This window comes from Sphaeramia orbicularis, chromosome 17 (assembly GCF_902148855.1).
Source record: "Sphaeramia orbicularis chromosome 17, fSphaOr1.1, whole genome shotgun sequence".
In the NCBI taxonomy this organism is placed as follows: Eukaryota; Metazoa; Chordata; class Actinopteri; order Kurtiformes; family Apogonidae; genus Sphaeramia; species Sphaeramia orbicularis.
The window spans coordinates 2,585,386-2,602,204 of NC_043973.1; the positions used below are offsets into that span (position 1 = coordinate 2,585,386).

General features: G+C 34.8%; 1 protein-coding gene across 3 annotated transcripts in view; it reads left to right on the top strand.

Annotated features, from left to right (window-relative positions):
* Positions 1-16,819, top strand: part of si:dkeyp-68b7.12 (rho GTPase-activating protein 30) — a 32,185-nt gene that overhangs the window by 9,845 nt on the left and 5,521 nt on the right. For 2 of the 3 annotated variants that reach the window (XM_030159486.1, XM_030159488.1), the window contains 9 exons: positions 783-927; positions 1,548-1,630; positions 4,871-4,978; positions 5,200-5,318; positions 9,654-9,828; positions 9,980-10,077; positions 12,612-12,707; positions 13,987-14,733; positions 16,591-16,775. In XM_030159486.1, the coding sequence (XP_030015346.1) occupies positions 783-927; positions 1,548-1,630; positions 4,871-4,978; positions 5,200-5,318; positions 9,654-9,828; positions 9,980-10,077; positions 12,612-12,707; positions 13,987-14,733; positions 16,591-16,775 (1,756 nt within the window). The remainder of the gene's footprint in view (positions 1-782; positions 928-1,547; positions 1,631-4,870; positions 4,979-5,199; positions 5,319-9,653; positions 9,829-9,979; positions 10,078-12,611; positions 12,708-13,986; positions 14,734-16,590; positions 16,776-16,819) is intronic. The other variant, XM_030159489.1, reaches the window with a different exon arrangement.

Sequence of the window (16,819 nt, forward strand, 5' to 3'; positions counted from 1 at the left end):
GGGTCAGAAAACCAGTCAGTATTTGGTGTGACCACCATTTTCCTCGCACAGTCTTCTTCATGAATTCTCTGAAACAGCTTTGGAGATGTCTTATGGTAGAGAAACGAACAATCAGTTCACAGGCAAAAGCTCTGGTGGAGATTCCTGAAGTCAGCATGACCAGTGCATATTCCCTCCAAACTTGTGACATCTGTGGTATTGTGCTGTGTGATAAAACTGCACATTTTAGAGTGGCCTTTTATTGTGGCCAGCCTGAGGCACACCTGTGCAAAAATCCTGCTGTCTAATCAGCATCTTGATCTGCCACACCTGTGAGGTGGATGGATTATCTCAGCAAAGAAGAAGTGTTCACTAACACAAATTTAGACAGATTTGTGAACAATATTTGAGAGAAATAAACCTTGTGTGTACACAGAAAAAGTTTTAGATCTTTGAGTTCAGCTCATGAAAAATGGGAGCAAAACCAAAAGTCGTGCATTTATATTTTTGTTCAGTATACATGTGTCTTTGCTTCAAAAATGTAACTCATGGTGTCCAGCTGAGTGGACTTTTTTTTAACTCCATGAAAAATAGATTCATAAAAAAATTCAGTTGCATTGTTTTTTTCATGCTTAAATAGGAATAAAAACACTCAGGAAAAAATCTTGATTAAAGTTGTTATAATTCATACATGAAAGGGTTAAACCTCAGTCTGTTATTTCTAACATGTCTTACATGTAACCCTCGCTCTAACTGTGTGACTGTTTATTGTCTTCATGTCATTTGTGTTTGCCTGCATCCAGGGGGGAGTTTGAAGGTGAAGGGACTCCAGATCTGAACAAAGATGTGTACCTGCAGGACATCCACTGTGTCAGCTCTCTGTGTAAAGCCTATTTCAGAGAGCTGCCGAACCCTCTGCTCACATATCAGCTGTACGACAAGTTCGCTGTGAGTAACGCTGAGCTTTACCCACAGACGATCTAAGGTCAGGTCATCAGTCATAACGCTGACAGTTACTGAACCTGATCATAAAAAAAAAAACAAAACCTCTGGTATAAATCATCCCATACACTGACATTCAGACCATTACTGTAACTTGGCTGTTCTTGATAAACCTGATCTGCACTAACATGTTTGAGTGTAAATCAATTGTTATTTGTTATTAGACTGTAATTAACAGTTTTATTAAACAAAAAGGTTTTTTTTTTGCATATTATCTCCATGAAGTGAGTAATAACTAATTTTTGAGTATGCTAAAATGTTAGAAAACATCAGATTAGCTGCATTAAAAATAAATTCATTCTGTAGTTTTCACACAGTTTATCACTTTCTGATATTGCATTTTAAATATATATTTCTTTGCTTCAGAAATTAAACGCATGGTGTCCAGCTGTGTGGACATTTTTGTAACTCCATGAAAAATGGGTTCATTAAAAAAATTCAATCACATTGTTTTTTTTTTCATGCCTAAAGAGGAATAAAAACACCCAGGAACAAAAATCTTGGCTAAGGTCCTCATAATTCATGCATCGAAGGGTTAATTCAAACAAATGCCATTCCTGCGACAGGAGGCGGTGGCCATCCAGCTGGAGGAGGAGAGGCTGGTGAAGATCAGAGATGTTCTCAAAGAACTGCCCACACCTCATCACAGGTACCGTCACCTTCCACTGCATCTGCACCCCCAGTCCACTGGGTTTATGTCCAGGTTTGGTCAAACCTGTTGTAGGAGGAAAAAACCCAGACATCCACATGACTCTGGCCTCTTTGTTCAGAGTTTGCAAACTTCAAACTTGTTATCCTCACAGCAGAATTGCCTAAGTCATCCACTATGTGGACAAAAGTCTGTGGACACACTGGATTCAGGTGTTTCGTTTCTAACAGGGGTCTGGGATACTAAACAATTATGACTAATGTCATGATATAGTTTTATACTGGGACAAATATCATTGCACTGGTTAGTTTAATTTAATTGTTATCTTTGTTATTACGAGAATAAAGTCATTATTTAACAAGAATAGAGTCGTTATTTAATGAGAATAAAGTTGTTAATTAACAAGACTAAAGTTGTTATTTAACAAGAACAAGGTTGTAGTTTTAAAAAAGTCATTATTTAATGAGAATAAAGTCATTATTTAACGAGAATAAAGTTGTTAATTAACAAGAATAAAGTTGTTATTTAATGAGAACAAGGTTGTAGTTTTAAAAAAGTCATTATTTAATGAGAATAAAGTCGTTATTTAATGAGAATAAAGTTGTTAATTAATGAGAATAAAGTTGTTATTTAACAAGAATAAACTCATTATTTAATGAGAATAAACTCATTATTTAATGAGAATAAACTCATTATTTAATGAGAATAAAGTCATTATTTAACGAGAATAAAGTCATTATTTAACGAGAATAAACTCATTATTTAACGAGAGTAAACTCATTATTTAACGAGAATAAAGTCGTTATATTTCAAGAATAAAGTCATAATAGAATGAGCAGTTGTACCTACTCATCGATGTAGAAGTGTGAACATTTAGTTCAGTTCTTCTTTCATTTGGGGTTTAGACACAAAGGCCAAACACTGAGTCTGTCCTTCATCAACACATTAACAGTAGTTTAAGGACTTTGAAGACAGTTTGCACACATTTGGGTTTGTTGTAAGAACTGAACTGATTTGTAGTAATTTCCTCTTTTGTTTTGGACAAACTGCTGCAGTGTTCGTCTGTAGGACTGTCAGTGGAAACAGCAGAACTAAACACAGAGGGTTTGTGTTTCTGAATAAACTGTGAGGATTCTACTGTCAGTTTTTCAGTCCAACAGAAGGAAAAGTTGCTGCCTCGTTTGTTGCCTTCACTGTAAAACAGGAAACTCTGTTGAATTTTCAAAATATTACGAGTTTAATCTCATAAAAGTACGACTTTATTCTCGTTAAATAATGACTTTATTCCCATTAATCAACGACTTTATTCTTGTTAATTAATGACTTTATTCTCATTAAGTAATGACTTTATTGTCATTAAACAATGACTTTTTTTAAACTATGACCTTTATTCTCATTAAATAACTTGTTAAATGTTAAATAACTCTTGTTAAATAACGACTTTATTCTTGTTAAATAACGACTTTATTCTTGTAGTGACAAGTGTATTTATTTTCTTATGTGGCCTTAATACGCCATCATACAATTTATCTCAATGTTGATTTTTTTTTTTATCCATGACTATGATTTCAAATGTTCTACCTCTAAATTTCTAAAATATTTTTCATGCTCTCTCTGTAAATAATAATTTTTGTACAACAACTAACCATCTACTTTCTTCACATCTCACTGAGGAAGAAAAATCTACCATTAAAGTTTAAGCAAATATAGATTTTTATAAACTACATGGACATAATTATTGGGACACATCATGTTTACAGCTGTAAGATGTCCTGCTCATGAGGATTTAACATAGAAACATCAATATTAATAATCAATATGATATTTGTCCCAAAATAAAACTATATTAGAACATTTGTCATTATTGTTTTGTATCCCAGACCCCTGTTGGAAAAAACACCCTAAATACAACCTGAATATGACTTAAGCTATTATGCTAGGAGGCTAATGATATGTAGACTGAGGATTCTAATGCTGCCTTCATGTGCTGTGGGAATTATGGTAAATACTAGTTACAAACTCAAAAATTGCACATGAATGCCCCCTCTTGTCATATTTTCACTGGAGAACTGGGAGAAAATGTTGATTCATGACATTAAAATAACTTTTGCACTTTCCAACATGGTGAAGAGCATCAAGGGATTCATCATGAATGATAAACAATGGTTTTATTAACGTTCTGCTGCTGTTAACTGATTTTGCACATGTATATAGCATGCACAATTTGCAAAAAAAAAAAAAAAAAAAAAAAAAGCTGTATCAGATGAATGAACACATCCAAAACTGTTTCCCCAAGTAGCAGGTCACCATAAATTGTGTGTCAGCCATTTTTCATTTCACTACGACAGCAAATGCACTTGAACACAACACACTGGTAATTTCAAATTCTCTAGTGCACAGATGTCAAACATGCGGCCCGGGGGCCAAAACCGACCCGCCAAAGGGTCCAATCCAGCCCCTGGAATGAATTTGTGAAATGCAAAAATTACACTGAAATTACACTGAAGACATTAAAAATCAAGGATATTGAAACAGTTTTAGGTAAATTCAATCTACAATGGGTCAGACCAGTGAAATACTATCATAATAACCTATAAATAAAGAAAACTACAAATTTTTCTCTGTTTCAGTTTTAAAAAAGTTAAAATTACACAAAAATGTTTACATTTACAGACTAGCCTTTTACAAAAAAATGGGAACAACCTGAAATGTCTTCACAGTACTCTAATTTTACCAATATTCAACCTGTTACTAGATCCACTGGGATCTGTAAGTTATAATGCACATGTATAAATTATAAACTAAGGCGTACTATCGTTGAAATTGCGCTTATGTTTTTAAAGAATTTGCAGCTTGTTCATATTTGGTCATGTTATGTTCAAGTACTGTTGTAGATGTAAAAAATTTCATAATGGAATTTGACTTTTTTCACTCAAAAACAGAAAAAACTTTGGAGTTGATATTATTCATAAGTTGTTGTCCTATTATTTATATTATTTTACTGGTCCGACCCACTTTATTAAATATTAGGAGTTCGTCAGTGATCCTCAGATACCTCAGTCCAAATTTGAGATACAAGACAAGATCCTCATAAACTTGAAGACCACCTGCTGTGATTTGGACTCTATCGAGTTTTTTTTTGGCACTAGTTCTTCAGACAATACATTTTAAGATGAAAAGGAAGAAACAGAACAGTTTGGAGCAGATGCAGACGTTAACCGTTTACCTGTTTTCCCTCAGAACCTTAGAGTTCCTAATGCGTCATCTTGTCAGAGTGGCTTCATTTTCCTCAGAGACCAACATGCATGCCCGGAACCTGGCCATCGTCTGGGCTCCCAATCTGCTCAGGTGTGTTTCAGTGTGTCGTATGTGTACGTCTGTGTGAATGTCTGCTAAAGAGCACCTGGGCAGACGTTACCAGACACTCGTTTTCCTCTTTTCTCCTTCATTTAGTCATCTTTAAGTCACATTGTGTTTTCTTCTCTGTTCATTCTCTTCCATCCAGTATTATTTCAGTCAATGTTCTCCTTTAATGGATCACTGATTAATTAATAAGTGTATATGTTAAGGTCCAAGGACATTGAGGCGTCTGGGTTCAACGGTACAGCAGCCTTCATGGAGGTCAGGGTTCAGTCTATTGTGGTGGAATTCATCCTCACACATGTTCCTCAGCTGTTTCCTGAACCAGGTGTGAACACACAAACATCCACACACATACACACACTCAAAAACAGAGGTAGGAGATCAGAACATTTGTGCACCTATAAGTACATTTTTTAAGAATGTTCTCTCAAAAGTACAATATTGGTCTGTAGGAGGCCAGAATGTCACCTTTAGACAAGAAAAATGGGTCCAAAGTTCTGTAAAGTCCAAATGTGTACTCTAAGGTAGCCTGCAGCATTCAAAACTGTGTGTAGACCATGAGAACAGGCTATGGGCTAGGACAGGGGTTGGCAACCTGTGGCTCCAGGGCCACATATGGCTCTTTGGCATCTGTCTATGGCTCCTTTGGTCAAAAAACCTAAGGAACATTTTGAAATGATCTGAAAGAGTCATTACTTTTTAACACTGTTATCGGCCTAAATCTATTCTAACTTTGTCCATCAGCAGAAATGCACAGGCTTTACATGGAATAAAATCATTTTTTCCACAGCATAAAAACCAAAATGGATGATTTTCTTCCCAAATTCAAAACAAGATGCTCAGTTTGCATTTGGTTGTAGTTTGTAAGTAAGCCACTATATGTGAAAGTTGTGCTTTTTCTCCATTGCGCAACGTAATTATGTTTTAGAAAAAGTGTCCATCATTTAAAAAATTTTGCAAATCTGGTATGTTTTCTTTCTTGTAGTTGTATAATTTCATAAATGCACCAGACATTGCATTATTATCATGGAAATACAAAGTTAAATAGCAAACTAATCCCAAATAGGCTACAGCAGAGCAGTCACCTCATGGTAAAATGTACATGGGTTTACATTTATTTTCATGGCTCTGGTCAGATTTCTTTCTTTTTTTGGAGACAAAAATGGCTCTTTGGGCTGTAAAGGTTACCGACCCCTGGGCCAGGAGAACTGAACAGTAGGACTAATTATAGTTCAAACATTAGGCTGAGCGCATTATTTATTATATATCATACTGTAATTACTCCATATTATATTTAATAATAATTTGTGTTTTTATTTAATAGCCCAATTAGCTCAATGATAACAGCCAAATCATTTATTTCTCTTATTAGAACCTCTGATTATTGCCATAATCTCTGTTTGATCCAGTTTTCATTCACACCTCCATGTCTTGATGTCATAGTTTGCCTATGCCTTTTTTTTTTTTTTTTTTTTTTCTCAATTAGTCTACCGGTTCAAACTTTAAACATCATGGCATTGCCAACTATACGAGAGTTTTCTTTCTACACTGAACAAAAATATAAACGCACCACTTTTGTTTTTGCTCCCATTTTTCATGAACTGAACTCAAAGATCTAAAACTTTTTCTATGTACACAAAAGGCCTATTTCTCTCAAATATTGTTCATAAATTTGTCTAAATCTGTGTTAGTGAGCACTTCTCCTTTGTCCTTTGCTGAGATAATCCATCCACCTCACAGGTGTGGCAGATCAAGATGCTGATTAGACAGCAGGATTATTGCACAGGTGTGACTTAGGCTGGCCACAATAAAAGGCCACTCTAAAATGTGCACTTTTACAGTATTGGGTGGTCCAGGGGGGTCAGAAAACCAGTCAGTATTTGGTGTGACCACCATTTTCCTCGCACAGTCTTCTTCATGAATTCTCTGAAACAGCTTTGGAGATGGCTTATGGTAGAGAAATGAACATTCAATTCACAGGCAAAAGCTCTGGTGGAGATTCCTGAAGTCAGCATGACCAGTGCATATTCCCTCCAAACTTGTGACATCTGTGGTATTGTGCTGTGTGATAAAACTGCACATTTTAGAGTGGCCGTTTATTGTGGCCAGCCTAAGGCACACCTGTGCAAAAATCCTGCTGTCTAATCAGCATCTTGATCTGCCACACCTGTGAGGTGGATGGATTATCTCAGCAAAGAAGAAGTGTTCACTAACACAAATTTAGACAGATTTGTGAACAATATTTGAGAGAAATAAACCTTGTGTGTACACAGAAAAAGTTTTAGATCTTTGAGTTCAGCTCATGAAAAATGGGAGCAAAAACAAAAGTGGTGCGTTCATATTTTTGTTCAGTGTATGTAAAGTACTTAAGGTACAAAAATGGACCATTTCCAAAGGGTACAGAAATGTCTCTCAAAAAGTACACCCCCAGAGACAAGCATTTGTACCCTTTTAAGTACAAGCTGGTACCTCTGTTTTTGAGAGTGTACACTTAACCCATAAAGACCCGAGCAGCCACTGGAGACTAAAACCATCTACTGATCTGAAATGGTTCATACCTTTTGATCCACTAATCCTATCAATACATGTCAATAATTGGTGTAAAATACAGTTCTTCATCTTTTCCTGGTCATCAGATATGACCCATTTGGATGTTCAGAGGCTCTGTAGTTACCGTGGAAACACTGTCATCTACAACAGGGGTGTCAAACTCATTTTAGTTCAGGGGCCACATTCAGCCTAATATGATATCAACTGGGCCGGACCAGTAAAATAATATAAATAATAGGATACGAACTTACAAATAATGTCAACTCCAAAGATTTTTTCTATGTTTTTGAGTGAAAAAAGTCAAATTCCGTAATGAAAATGTTTACATCTACGAACCGCACTTGAACATAACATGAATAAATCTGATCAACCTGAAAATTCCTAAGAAAATTAAGCACAATTGTAACAATATTACGCCTTAGTTTATCATTTATACATATGCCTCACAAATTACAGATCACAGTGGATCTACAAATACACAAAACATTTAGTAACAGGCAGAATATTGGTACAATTCTACATACTTCTCTTAGGACATTTCAGGTTATTCACATTTTTTGTAAAGGCTAGTCTGTAAATGTGAACATTTTTGTGTAATATAAATTTTTTACACTAAAACAAAGATAAAAATTTGCCTTTTTCATTATTTATAGGTTATTATGATAGTATTTTACTGGTCTGACCCACTTTAGATTCAACTGATCCCTTATAATTTTAACACCATTGATTGTGAATATCTTCAGTGTAATTTCTGTGTTTCATAAATTCATCCCAGGGGCCGGACTAGACCCTTTGGCGGGCCGATTTTGGCCCCCGGGCCACATGTTTGAGACCTGTGCTCTAAAACATTGATTCACCAGTAAAACCCATGGAGTTGGATCAATGACAGTGGATGGACAAACTAGGTTTATGTTCAGTTAATGAGAGATTTTGTTGAAAAAATCACTTTTTCTTCAGTTTTCTCTGTTTCTGATATAATAACAATTAATTTTAATCTGAGCTTTAATGAACATCTACATCACAGGTGTCAAACATACGGCCTGGGGGCCAAAACCGGCCCGCTAAAGGGTCCAATCTGGTCCGCAAGATGAATTTACAAAGTGCAAAATGCAAAAATTACCCTGAAGATATGAACAGTCAAGGGCATCAAACTCAAAAATAAAAGCATAATAACCTAGAAATAATGACCCCAAATTTTCTTCTTGGTTTAATGTGAGAAAAATAATGATATCATGCCTATAAATAATGGCAACACCAATTTTTTCTCTTTGATTTATTGCAAAGAACATTAAATTCTGATATCCTTTAATAATAAAATGTCAATAACCTGAACAAATATGAACAACCTGATTTTAACAATTTTAACAATATTCTGCCTGTTTTGTGCCTTGGTAGATCTGATCTGTAATGCACATGTATACATCATAAGTTGAGGCATATTTAAAAAATGTAAAAATAAATAAATAAATAAATAAATAAATAGATAAATAAATAAATAAATAAATAAATAAATAAATAAATAAAAATAAAATAATAAACTAAAATTAAAATAAAAATTAGTAATAATAATAATAATAATAATAATAACAATAATAATAATAATAATAATAATAATAATAATAATAATAATAATAATAATAAATAAATAAATAAATAAATAAATAGAGGCCTAATATTGATAAAATTGTACTTGTTTTTCTTCAGAAATTTCCGTTTTTTCCAGTTATTCAGATCTTTTTTGTTTTGGATAGAAATAGTTTCATCATCTAATGTTATTTTTTGCACTAAAAAATTTGGGGTTGTCATTATTTATAGGCTATTATGCTATTATTTTACTGGTCTGGCCCACTGGAGATCAAATTGGGCTGAATGTGGCCCCTGAAAGAAAATGAGTTTGCCAGCCCTGATCTACATGGTCAGTGAATTAAATATAGGAAAATATCTGATTGAAAATGAAAAAACACAAAATTGGATAATATATAAATATATAAATGGTGTCAAATCACTTAAGAAAGGTTAAATAAGAAAAATTCATTTGGGAACTGCCACATTCTGGGTTGGCCATCCCAGCCTGTCCTCATCTCCTCATCTCTTTTTCTGCCTCATTCAGGAGTTTCGAGTCAGAGGAGGAAGTCCCTCCCCTCTCCGTCAGCGATATCCAATCAGGAGGAAGCCTTTTTCAAGTCGGCTCCTTTTCAGCCTCCTGTGAACATTGGAAACATCAGTCCAGGAGATGGACCACTGCCCATAAGACCCTACCATGCAATTATAGAAGGCACTGACAAGTAAGAAGACCAAACACTATTCAGTTTCCTCATATTATCCAGTGAAGACATTCATGGTTAAATAGCAGAGGGCCTGTTTCTGGGGCTCTTCAAGGGACATGTAGATGTTCTGTTTGATTTATTTATTTATTTTTGGTCATTTTTCTCTCAGGAGGAAAGGCTCTCTCAAAGGCAGGAAGTGGATGTCCATCTTTAATATTGGAGGACGCTTCCACGACTCACGGAGGAGACACAAACACTCCACAAAGGGTACGAAAACCAAAAACCTGTCATGAAAATCAACAGCCTGCAAATAAATCAGGGACGGCACCTCCATGACCTGTTCAAAAACATCTGTCAATGAACATGACACTGAATGCAGTTTCTCTCACACTACCAGAGTTCTTCATGTTAATATTTCACTTACTATTAGATAATGAAAGTCTATTCATCAAATGTTATGTTAGCATTTAATATAATGTTAATGTTTACATGTGGAAGAAATTAGAAGGTGAAACAAAAAAGTGAATATATGTGACTGAACTTCAGAGGGAAGGGTACATTAACTAGAGATTCAGCTGGACTTTGACTTGTTGTAGATGATAAGTCCTTCTGCTCAGGAACATGTTCGAGTTTTGATACATGAATGGGTGATTAATTTTTTTTTCCAACCTTTGTTTATTTGGAGTTTTATAGAAATTGGGCAATACAAACACTGTATCATATGTGACATCAACTGAAAATAAATTGTTGCGCAATTTCCTTTTTTTTTTTACATGCAAACAAACCCAAGAACAAGAACAAGTACACCAACCTTCTCCATTAACAAAAACAAACAAACAAACAAACAAACAAAAAAACAGCCAGGAAAACAAATTTCCCCTTTGTTCCAGATTGACCTTTATGGTAATTTTTCCACCTGGTCCTCTTCTTTGTTTTTTCTATTCGGTAATGTACCTTGTGTAACACATAACACAACGATATTCTAAATGTGAACCTTTCATGATTAGGTGATTTCTAAAGTAATGAGTGTCAGTCATTATAAAGATAAGATAAGATAAGATAAGATATAAAAAAAGAAGTAATAAATTTGGCATTTATATAAATATTTATATAACTATTGAATAAGAATTAAAGTTAAATATTATTTATTATTTATTATTTATAGAGCTGTCAAAATTAACGCATTTATGCAGATTAATCCATCATCATGTTTAGTCGTTTTAAAAATGTTAACTCCTTTAACCCGTCTGCAGCAGAATGACTCTGAACGTCTCTGCTAACACATTCGGGTCAGTTTGTCCAGTAGAGTTACCGTCACACATGAACAAATGGTCAGCTGATCGGTAGTGACAGGCAGCAGAACCAACCCATAAAGACGGAAGACACTAAACAGCACGTTGTCCGTCTGGATGGAAATATGAGGACAAAAAAATAACAGTTGTTTTGAAACTGTTGAAGGGGTTTAATAAACATGTTTAGTGCATATATATGTTCCCTTCTTTCTTGAGTCTGTTTGCTGATGCAAAATGAAACGCAATTAATATAGATGAAAAAGGAATTATATTTAATCATGATTAATCACAATTAATCCACAGCAACCCTGTGATTAATCTCCACCCCCCCTATAGCCATATTAATTTAAATTAATTAATATAAACTCAAACTGATATGAATTGATATAAATTATTATAAATATTTAATTATTTTACCCATTTTTTCCTGTTTTTGTTGCTGCCTCCACTGCTACAGTAATACTAGCAAATTAGACTACTGGTTTAATTACTATATATATTGTTGTGTTGTTGTTATTCTCATTATTATAATAACTATTATTTTCCCTCTCCCCCCCCCCCTTCTCACTTTCATTCCCTCCCCCCTTCCCCTCTTCCTCATCACCCCTAATTAATCTATATTGTTTAGTTGCTCTTTAAGTTTATTGTCTTTTTCATTTTTCATTTTAACATGATGTTGTCATTGTTGTCGTTTGTCATCACGCTGTCATTGTTGTTGTTAGTTTGTTTATTTGCTTGATTTTTCTTTTGTTTATTTGTTGTTGTTTTTCTGTCCACTATGTCTTGTTAACTGTATCACTAATAAAAACAAAAATCAAATAGAATAACTAGTGGATGTTACAAATAAGCATATGATGGTCAAAGTCAAGTTCAGTTAACCCATAAAGACCCAAACAGCTGCTGACAACCAAAACCACTGCTGATCTAAACGGTTTAATAACACTTTAACAACTAAACCTATCAATATGTTTATATAATTGGGGTAAAATACAGTTCTTCATCTTTTCCTGGTCATCAGATATGACCCATTTGGACGTTCAGAGGCTCCGTAGTGAATGTGGAAACTCCGTCATCTTCTACAGCATTGATTCACCAGTAAAAAATGGAGAACCTTGTTTTTATGTTCAGTTATTGATGTATTTGCTGAAAAAGTCACTTTTTCTTCAGTTTTCTCTGTTTCTGATTTAATAACCCTAAACTTTAATCTGAGCTTTTATGAACATCTACGCAGTCAATAAATTTAATATAAGAAAATACCAGATTTTCCCTAAAAAATGAAAAATACAAAGGATAATATTATAATAAATGTTGATAAATCACTTCAGAAAATTTAAATAGAGAGAAAAATTTCTTTGGGAACTGACACAAAAGTAGCACTGGGTCTTTATGGGTTAAGAATTCATGGCTAATAATAGTTAAATGTACACTATTTAATTTCATTGCATAACTATTATTTGTGAGTTGTAAACATGAGTTCTTCATTTTATTTTATAAATGTGTTTGTTTCAGAGAAAGAGCAGCCTACCCTGAGATCAGCGAAAAGCATGGACTCCCTCAGTACTCCCAACTTAACAAATGACGGTAATGATGCAGTCGCTCTGGATGGTACAAACAACTCACATTATAAAACACATTAGACACACACTATTTAGCTGTCAGACAAGACTGAGATTAAAGGTATAGTTTGTCAGATTAAGTCTAAGAAATGCCCTCCTTCTGTCATCAGAGGGAGCAGCATCTTACACTGTAAAAAAAAAACCCTTAAAGTTTAATACTGTTTAAAAAAAAAAAAAAAAAAAAAAAAAAAATATATATATATATATATATATATATATATATATATATATTTATATATATTTTTATATATATATATATATATATATATATATATATATATATATATATATATATATATATATATATATATATATATATATAAAACGAGATAAAATTGCTGACAATTAACCGTAAAAGAAGTATTTGTTCTGTCAGTTTAACAGGACTTGTTTGTTCTTTGACAAATATCTTGTGTAATTACAGGAGGTTTCACAACAAAAATGTTGAATAAATGTATTTTTATGAATGTATAACATGTATAAGCACTGATAAACTGTCCAAATACAGTTTTTATCAGTGGATTGGACAACTGAGTCTCATTGAAAATTATCTATATATACAGGGGTTGGACAAAATAATGGAAACACCTTCTATGATGCCACAGTGTTAGGTGTTTCCATTATTTTGTCCAACCCCTGTATATTTACAGGTGTTTTGATTGTTTTAATATATGAAAATATTCTTTATTAAACATTAAAAAGTCAAAAAATATGCAAAATCTCATGTAACGTTAGGGCAAAAACTGTATTTTAATTATGGAAAATTACCATATTTTTATGAGATGGTTATTTTCCATTATTTAACAGTATTTTTTCGGCACCCCTGCTGCCGGAATAATACTGTTTTTTTGTTGTTTTTTTTTACTTTTTTTTTTTTTTTGTTTTGTTTTTTTACAGTGTAACCTCAGTAACTGGTCCAGAGTGTCTCTTTTGGGTCACTTTAGCCCCTGTCCCCATGCCCAGATAAATGAGGATGGTTGGAACAGGGACATTAAATAAAACTAGAATTGCCAGAGTAGAGTTCATTTGGAGTTCTAAACAGATTTAGGCTGTTTTTATTCTTACTTTTTATCTCTAACTCAGTGTTATTCCTCTGTCCTACATCGTTCATTACATTAAATGAACATTTACAGTTATTCAAACTAGGTGATGGCATCATTTTCCAAATTCTAGTAATTTTTACAACAGACAATAGAAACTTTTACCACTGAGGAGCTGGAAACACTGGTTCTCATGTATTTTTTTTTAATCTTATCGTTCTTCTCCAGCTTCCAGACGTCCTAACCAGCGTCCTCCCTCCAACAACTTGTCTCCACTCGTGGCTCCTCCCCCTCAGTCTGGCTCTGAGATCGGAGTATCTACTGGTGCAATAGGTGGCAGTGAGTACGCCGTGATGTACCGCCGAGGAACGGGCATAGTAGGCGGGGGAACTCAGGGTACTTACACGGCCCTTGACCCTGAAGGGGTGGGGGTGGGGGGTAACGACACCGTCCTGTCCAGATCACCGGGAATCTCAGCCAAAGCAGGAAGGAGAGCAGCCATGCACATCACAGGCCCCACCATGGTCACCATACCGCTGCACATCACCTCCAGCCTGGCATTAGGGGTGCTGCAAAGGGGAGGGGCGGACAGGATCATCCACCGAGGTAGAGATAAGGATGTGGTGGACAAGGGGGAAGCTAAGGAGGGGAGAGAACAGGTGGAGAGGAGAGTGAAAAAGAAGGTGGAAGGAGGAGATGGAGGAGGAGAGGAGGAGAAACTGACAGATAGGGAAGAAGAGGAGGATGCAGAAGAAAAGAGGGTCACACAAGAAGGAGGTGAGGAGGATGACCAAGGAAAGGAGGAGGAGGAGAAGGAAGAGAGGGAGGCGGAGTCAGGGGGTGACGGCAGAGAGCAGCGAAGCTCAAGTGTCAACTCCAACCCTGAGGATGAGGATGAAGATGAAGATGAAGATGAAGATGAAGATGAAGACGATGTCTGTCACCACGATGTTGACAACAGCGATGAATACATGGGTGAGTCACCTGTTTCAGAATCAGGAACATCTTTACTAAATGACTGGGATACATGGCATCGTGTTTGGATCCACTTCTGGCACTTTTTTTATCCCTTTAACCGTTGCAGCCCCTTTGCACTATTGCCCATAACAGATTAACAAGTGGTCATGTGATGTAATGCTCATATAACAGCAGTTGTACACTCTGGACTTTAGTTTTACTTAGTTTCTGGGAAGAGTTCCTGTCTTGTGAAAGTGAATGGGATGTAGGTCAATATTTGTAGGATGCTGAACAATGAACTAAAACACCTGCAGCGGCAAAAATGTGTGGGTGACTGGTACTGGGCGGTTGATTTACTGTATTTCTGTGAAAAGGTTTCACTAAAGCTGTTCTGATTTCTGTCTTGGACTAAATCTGATTAAAAATTCTACACCTGCCTCCAACCCTCAACAACCCAAAAGCATCAGCTGAAATGCAGTTTCTAAGCTTTTCAACGACAACAGATGTATGTTTTGGACACATCCATAGTCTCTGTTGTAAACATGGAAACACCATTGTCTTCTGCGACATTGGTTTACTACTTAAACCCCTGTAGTTTGACAAGTGACAGTGGATGTAGAGGCTTGTTTTTATGTAGAATTAATTACATATTTTCCCGAAAAAGTCATATTTTCTTTAATTTTCTTCTTTTGAATTTACTGAACTTTTATGAACATCTACATGGTCACTAAATTAAATTAGAATTTCTCCCTCTGGGGTTCAATTAAGTATATCTTATCTTATCTTATCTTATCTTATTCTGTTATTGTTGTTATTTCTATATAGATATTTTTAATATGTCTCTACTTTGACACTTTTTCTGGTTGTTGTTCCAGCTGTTTCGGGAATAAATGACAAGTTGTGTGTCATTTTCAAACATCTCTTTTTCACATTTTTACCTATTAAATAATCATTTAGTTGAATTGAATCAAACAAAATAATCAATAGATCAGAGTGTCAAACTCATTTTAGTTCAGGGGCCACATCCAGCCTAATATGATATGTAGTGGGCTGGACCAATAAAATAATATGAATAATAGGATAAGAACTGATAAATAATGTTATCTCCAAAGTTTTCTCTATGTTTTTGAGTGAAAAAAGTAAAATTCCATAATGAAAATGTTTACATCTACAAACTGTACTTGAACATAACATAAGTAAATATGAACAACCTGAAAATTCTTAAGAAAATAAGTGCACTTTTAACAATATTATGCCTCAGTGGATCTACAAAAACACAAAACATTTAATAACAGGCAGAATACTGGTAAAATTCCACATACTTCTCTTAAGACATTTCAGGTTGTTCATATTTGTTCAGGTTATTCACATTTTTTGTAAAAGTCTAGTCTGGAAATGTAAACATTTTTGTGTAATTGTACTTTTTTTTTTTTGTACTAAACCAAAGAGGAAAATTAGCGGTTTTCATTATTTATAAGTTATTATGATAGTATTTTACTGGTCTGACCCAGTTTAGATTGAATTGACCTTAAATTATTTTAACATCCTTGATTTGATCCGGGATTTTGCTCCCGGGCCACATGTTTGACACCTGTGCAATAGACTGATTGATTACAAAAGTAATCTATAGTTTTTAAAGATTTTAAAGGTATAGCATTCCTGATTCCTTTGGGATAAATTTAACTTGTAATGTTTAATATGAAGTATGTTATGGTTCTTTAGTATTGATTAATTGATCGCTGCCTCTTGGCCAGGACTCCCTTGGAAAAGAGGTTCTTAATCTCAGTGGGATTTTCTTCCTGGTTAAATAAAGGTTAAATAATAATAAAAATAAAATTAAACCTATAAAAAACTATTTTCTTTATCTGTTGTCAGAAATGAAAGGTGTAGAACCACTTGATGGTGATGAAGTGGAGTGTGAGGCTGCCGACATCCTCAACTCGACTGAAGTGGAGGGGGACGTCCAGGGTCTGTCCGGCTACGTTCAGGATAACTTTGAATTTCTGGACCAAATGGACTGCAGCGTCATGGATCACATGGACTGCAGCGTGTCGTACCAGGTGTGTATGAGATAAGAGCACCACTGACAACAGCTTTTACTTCT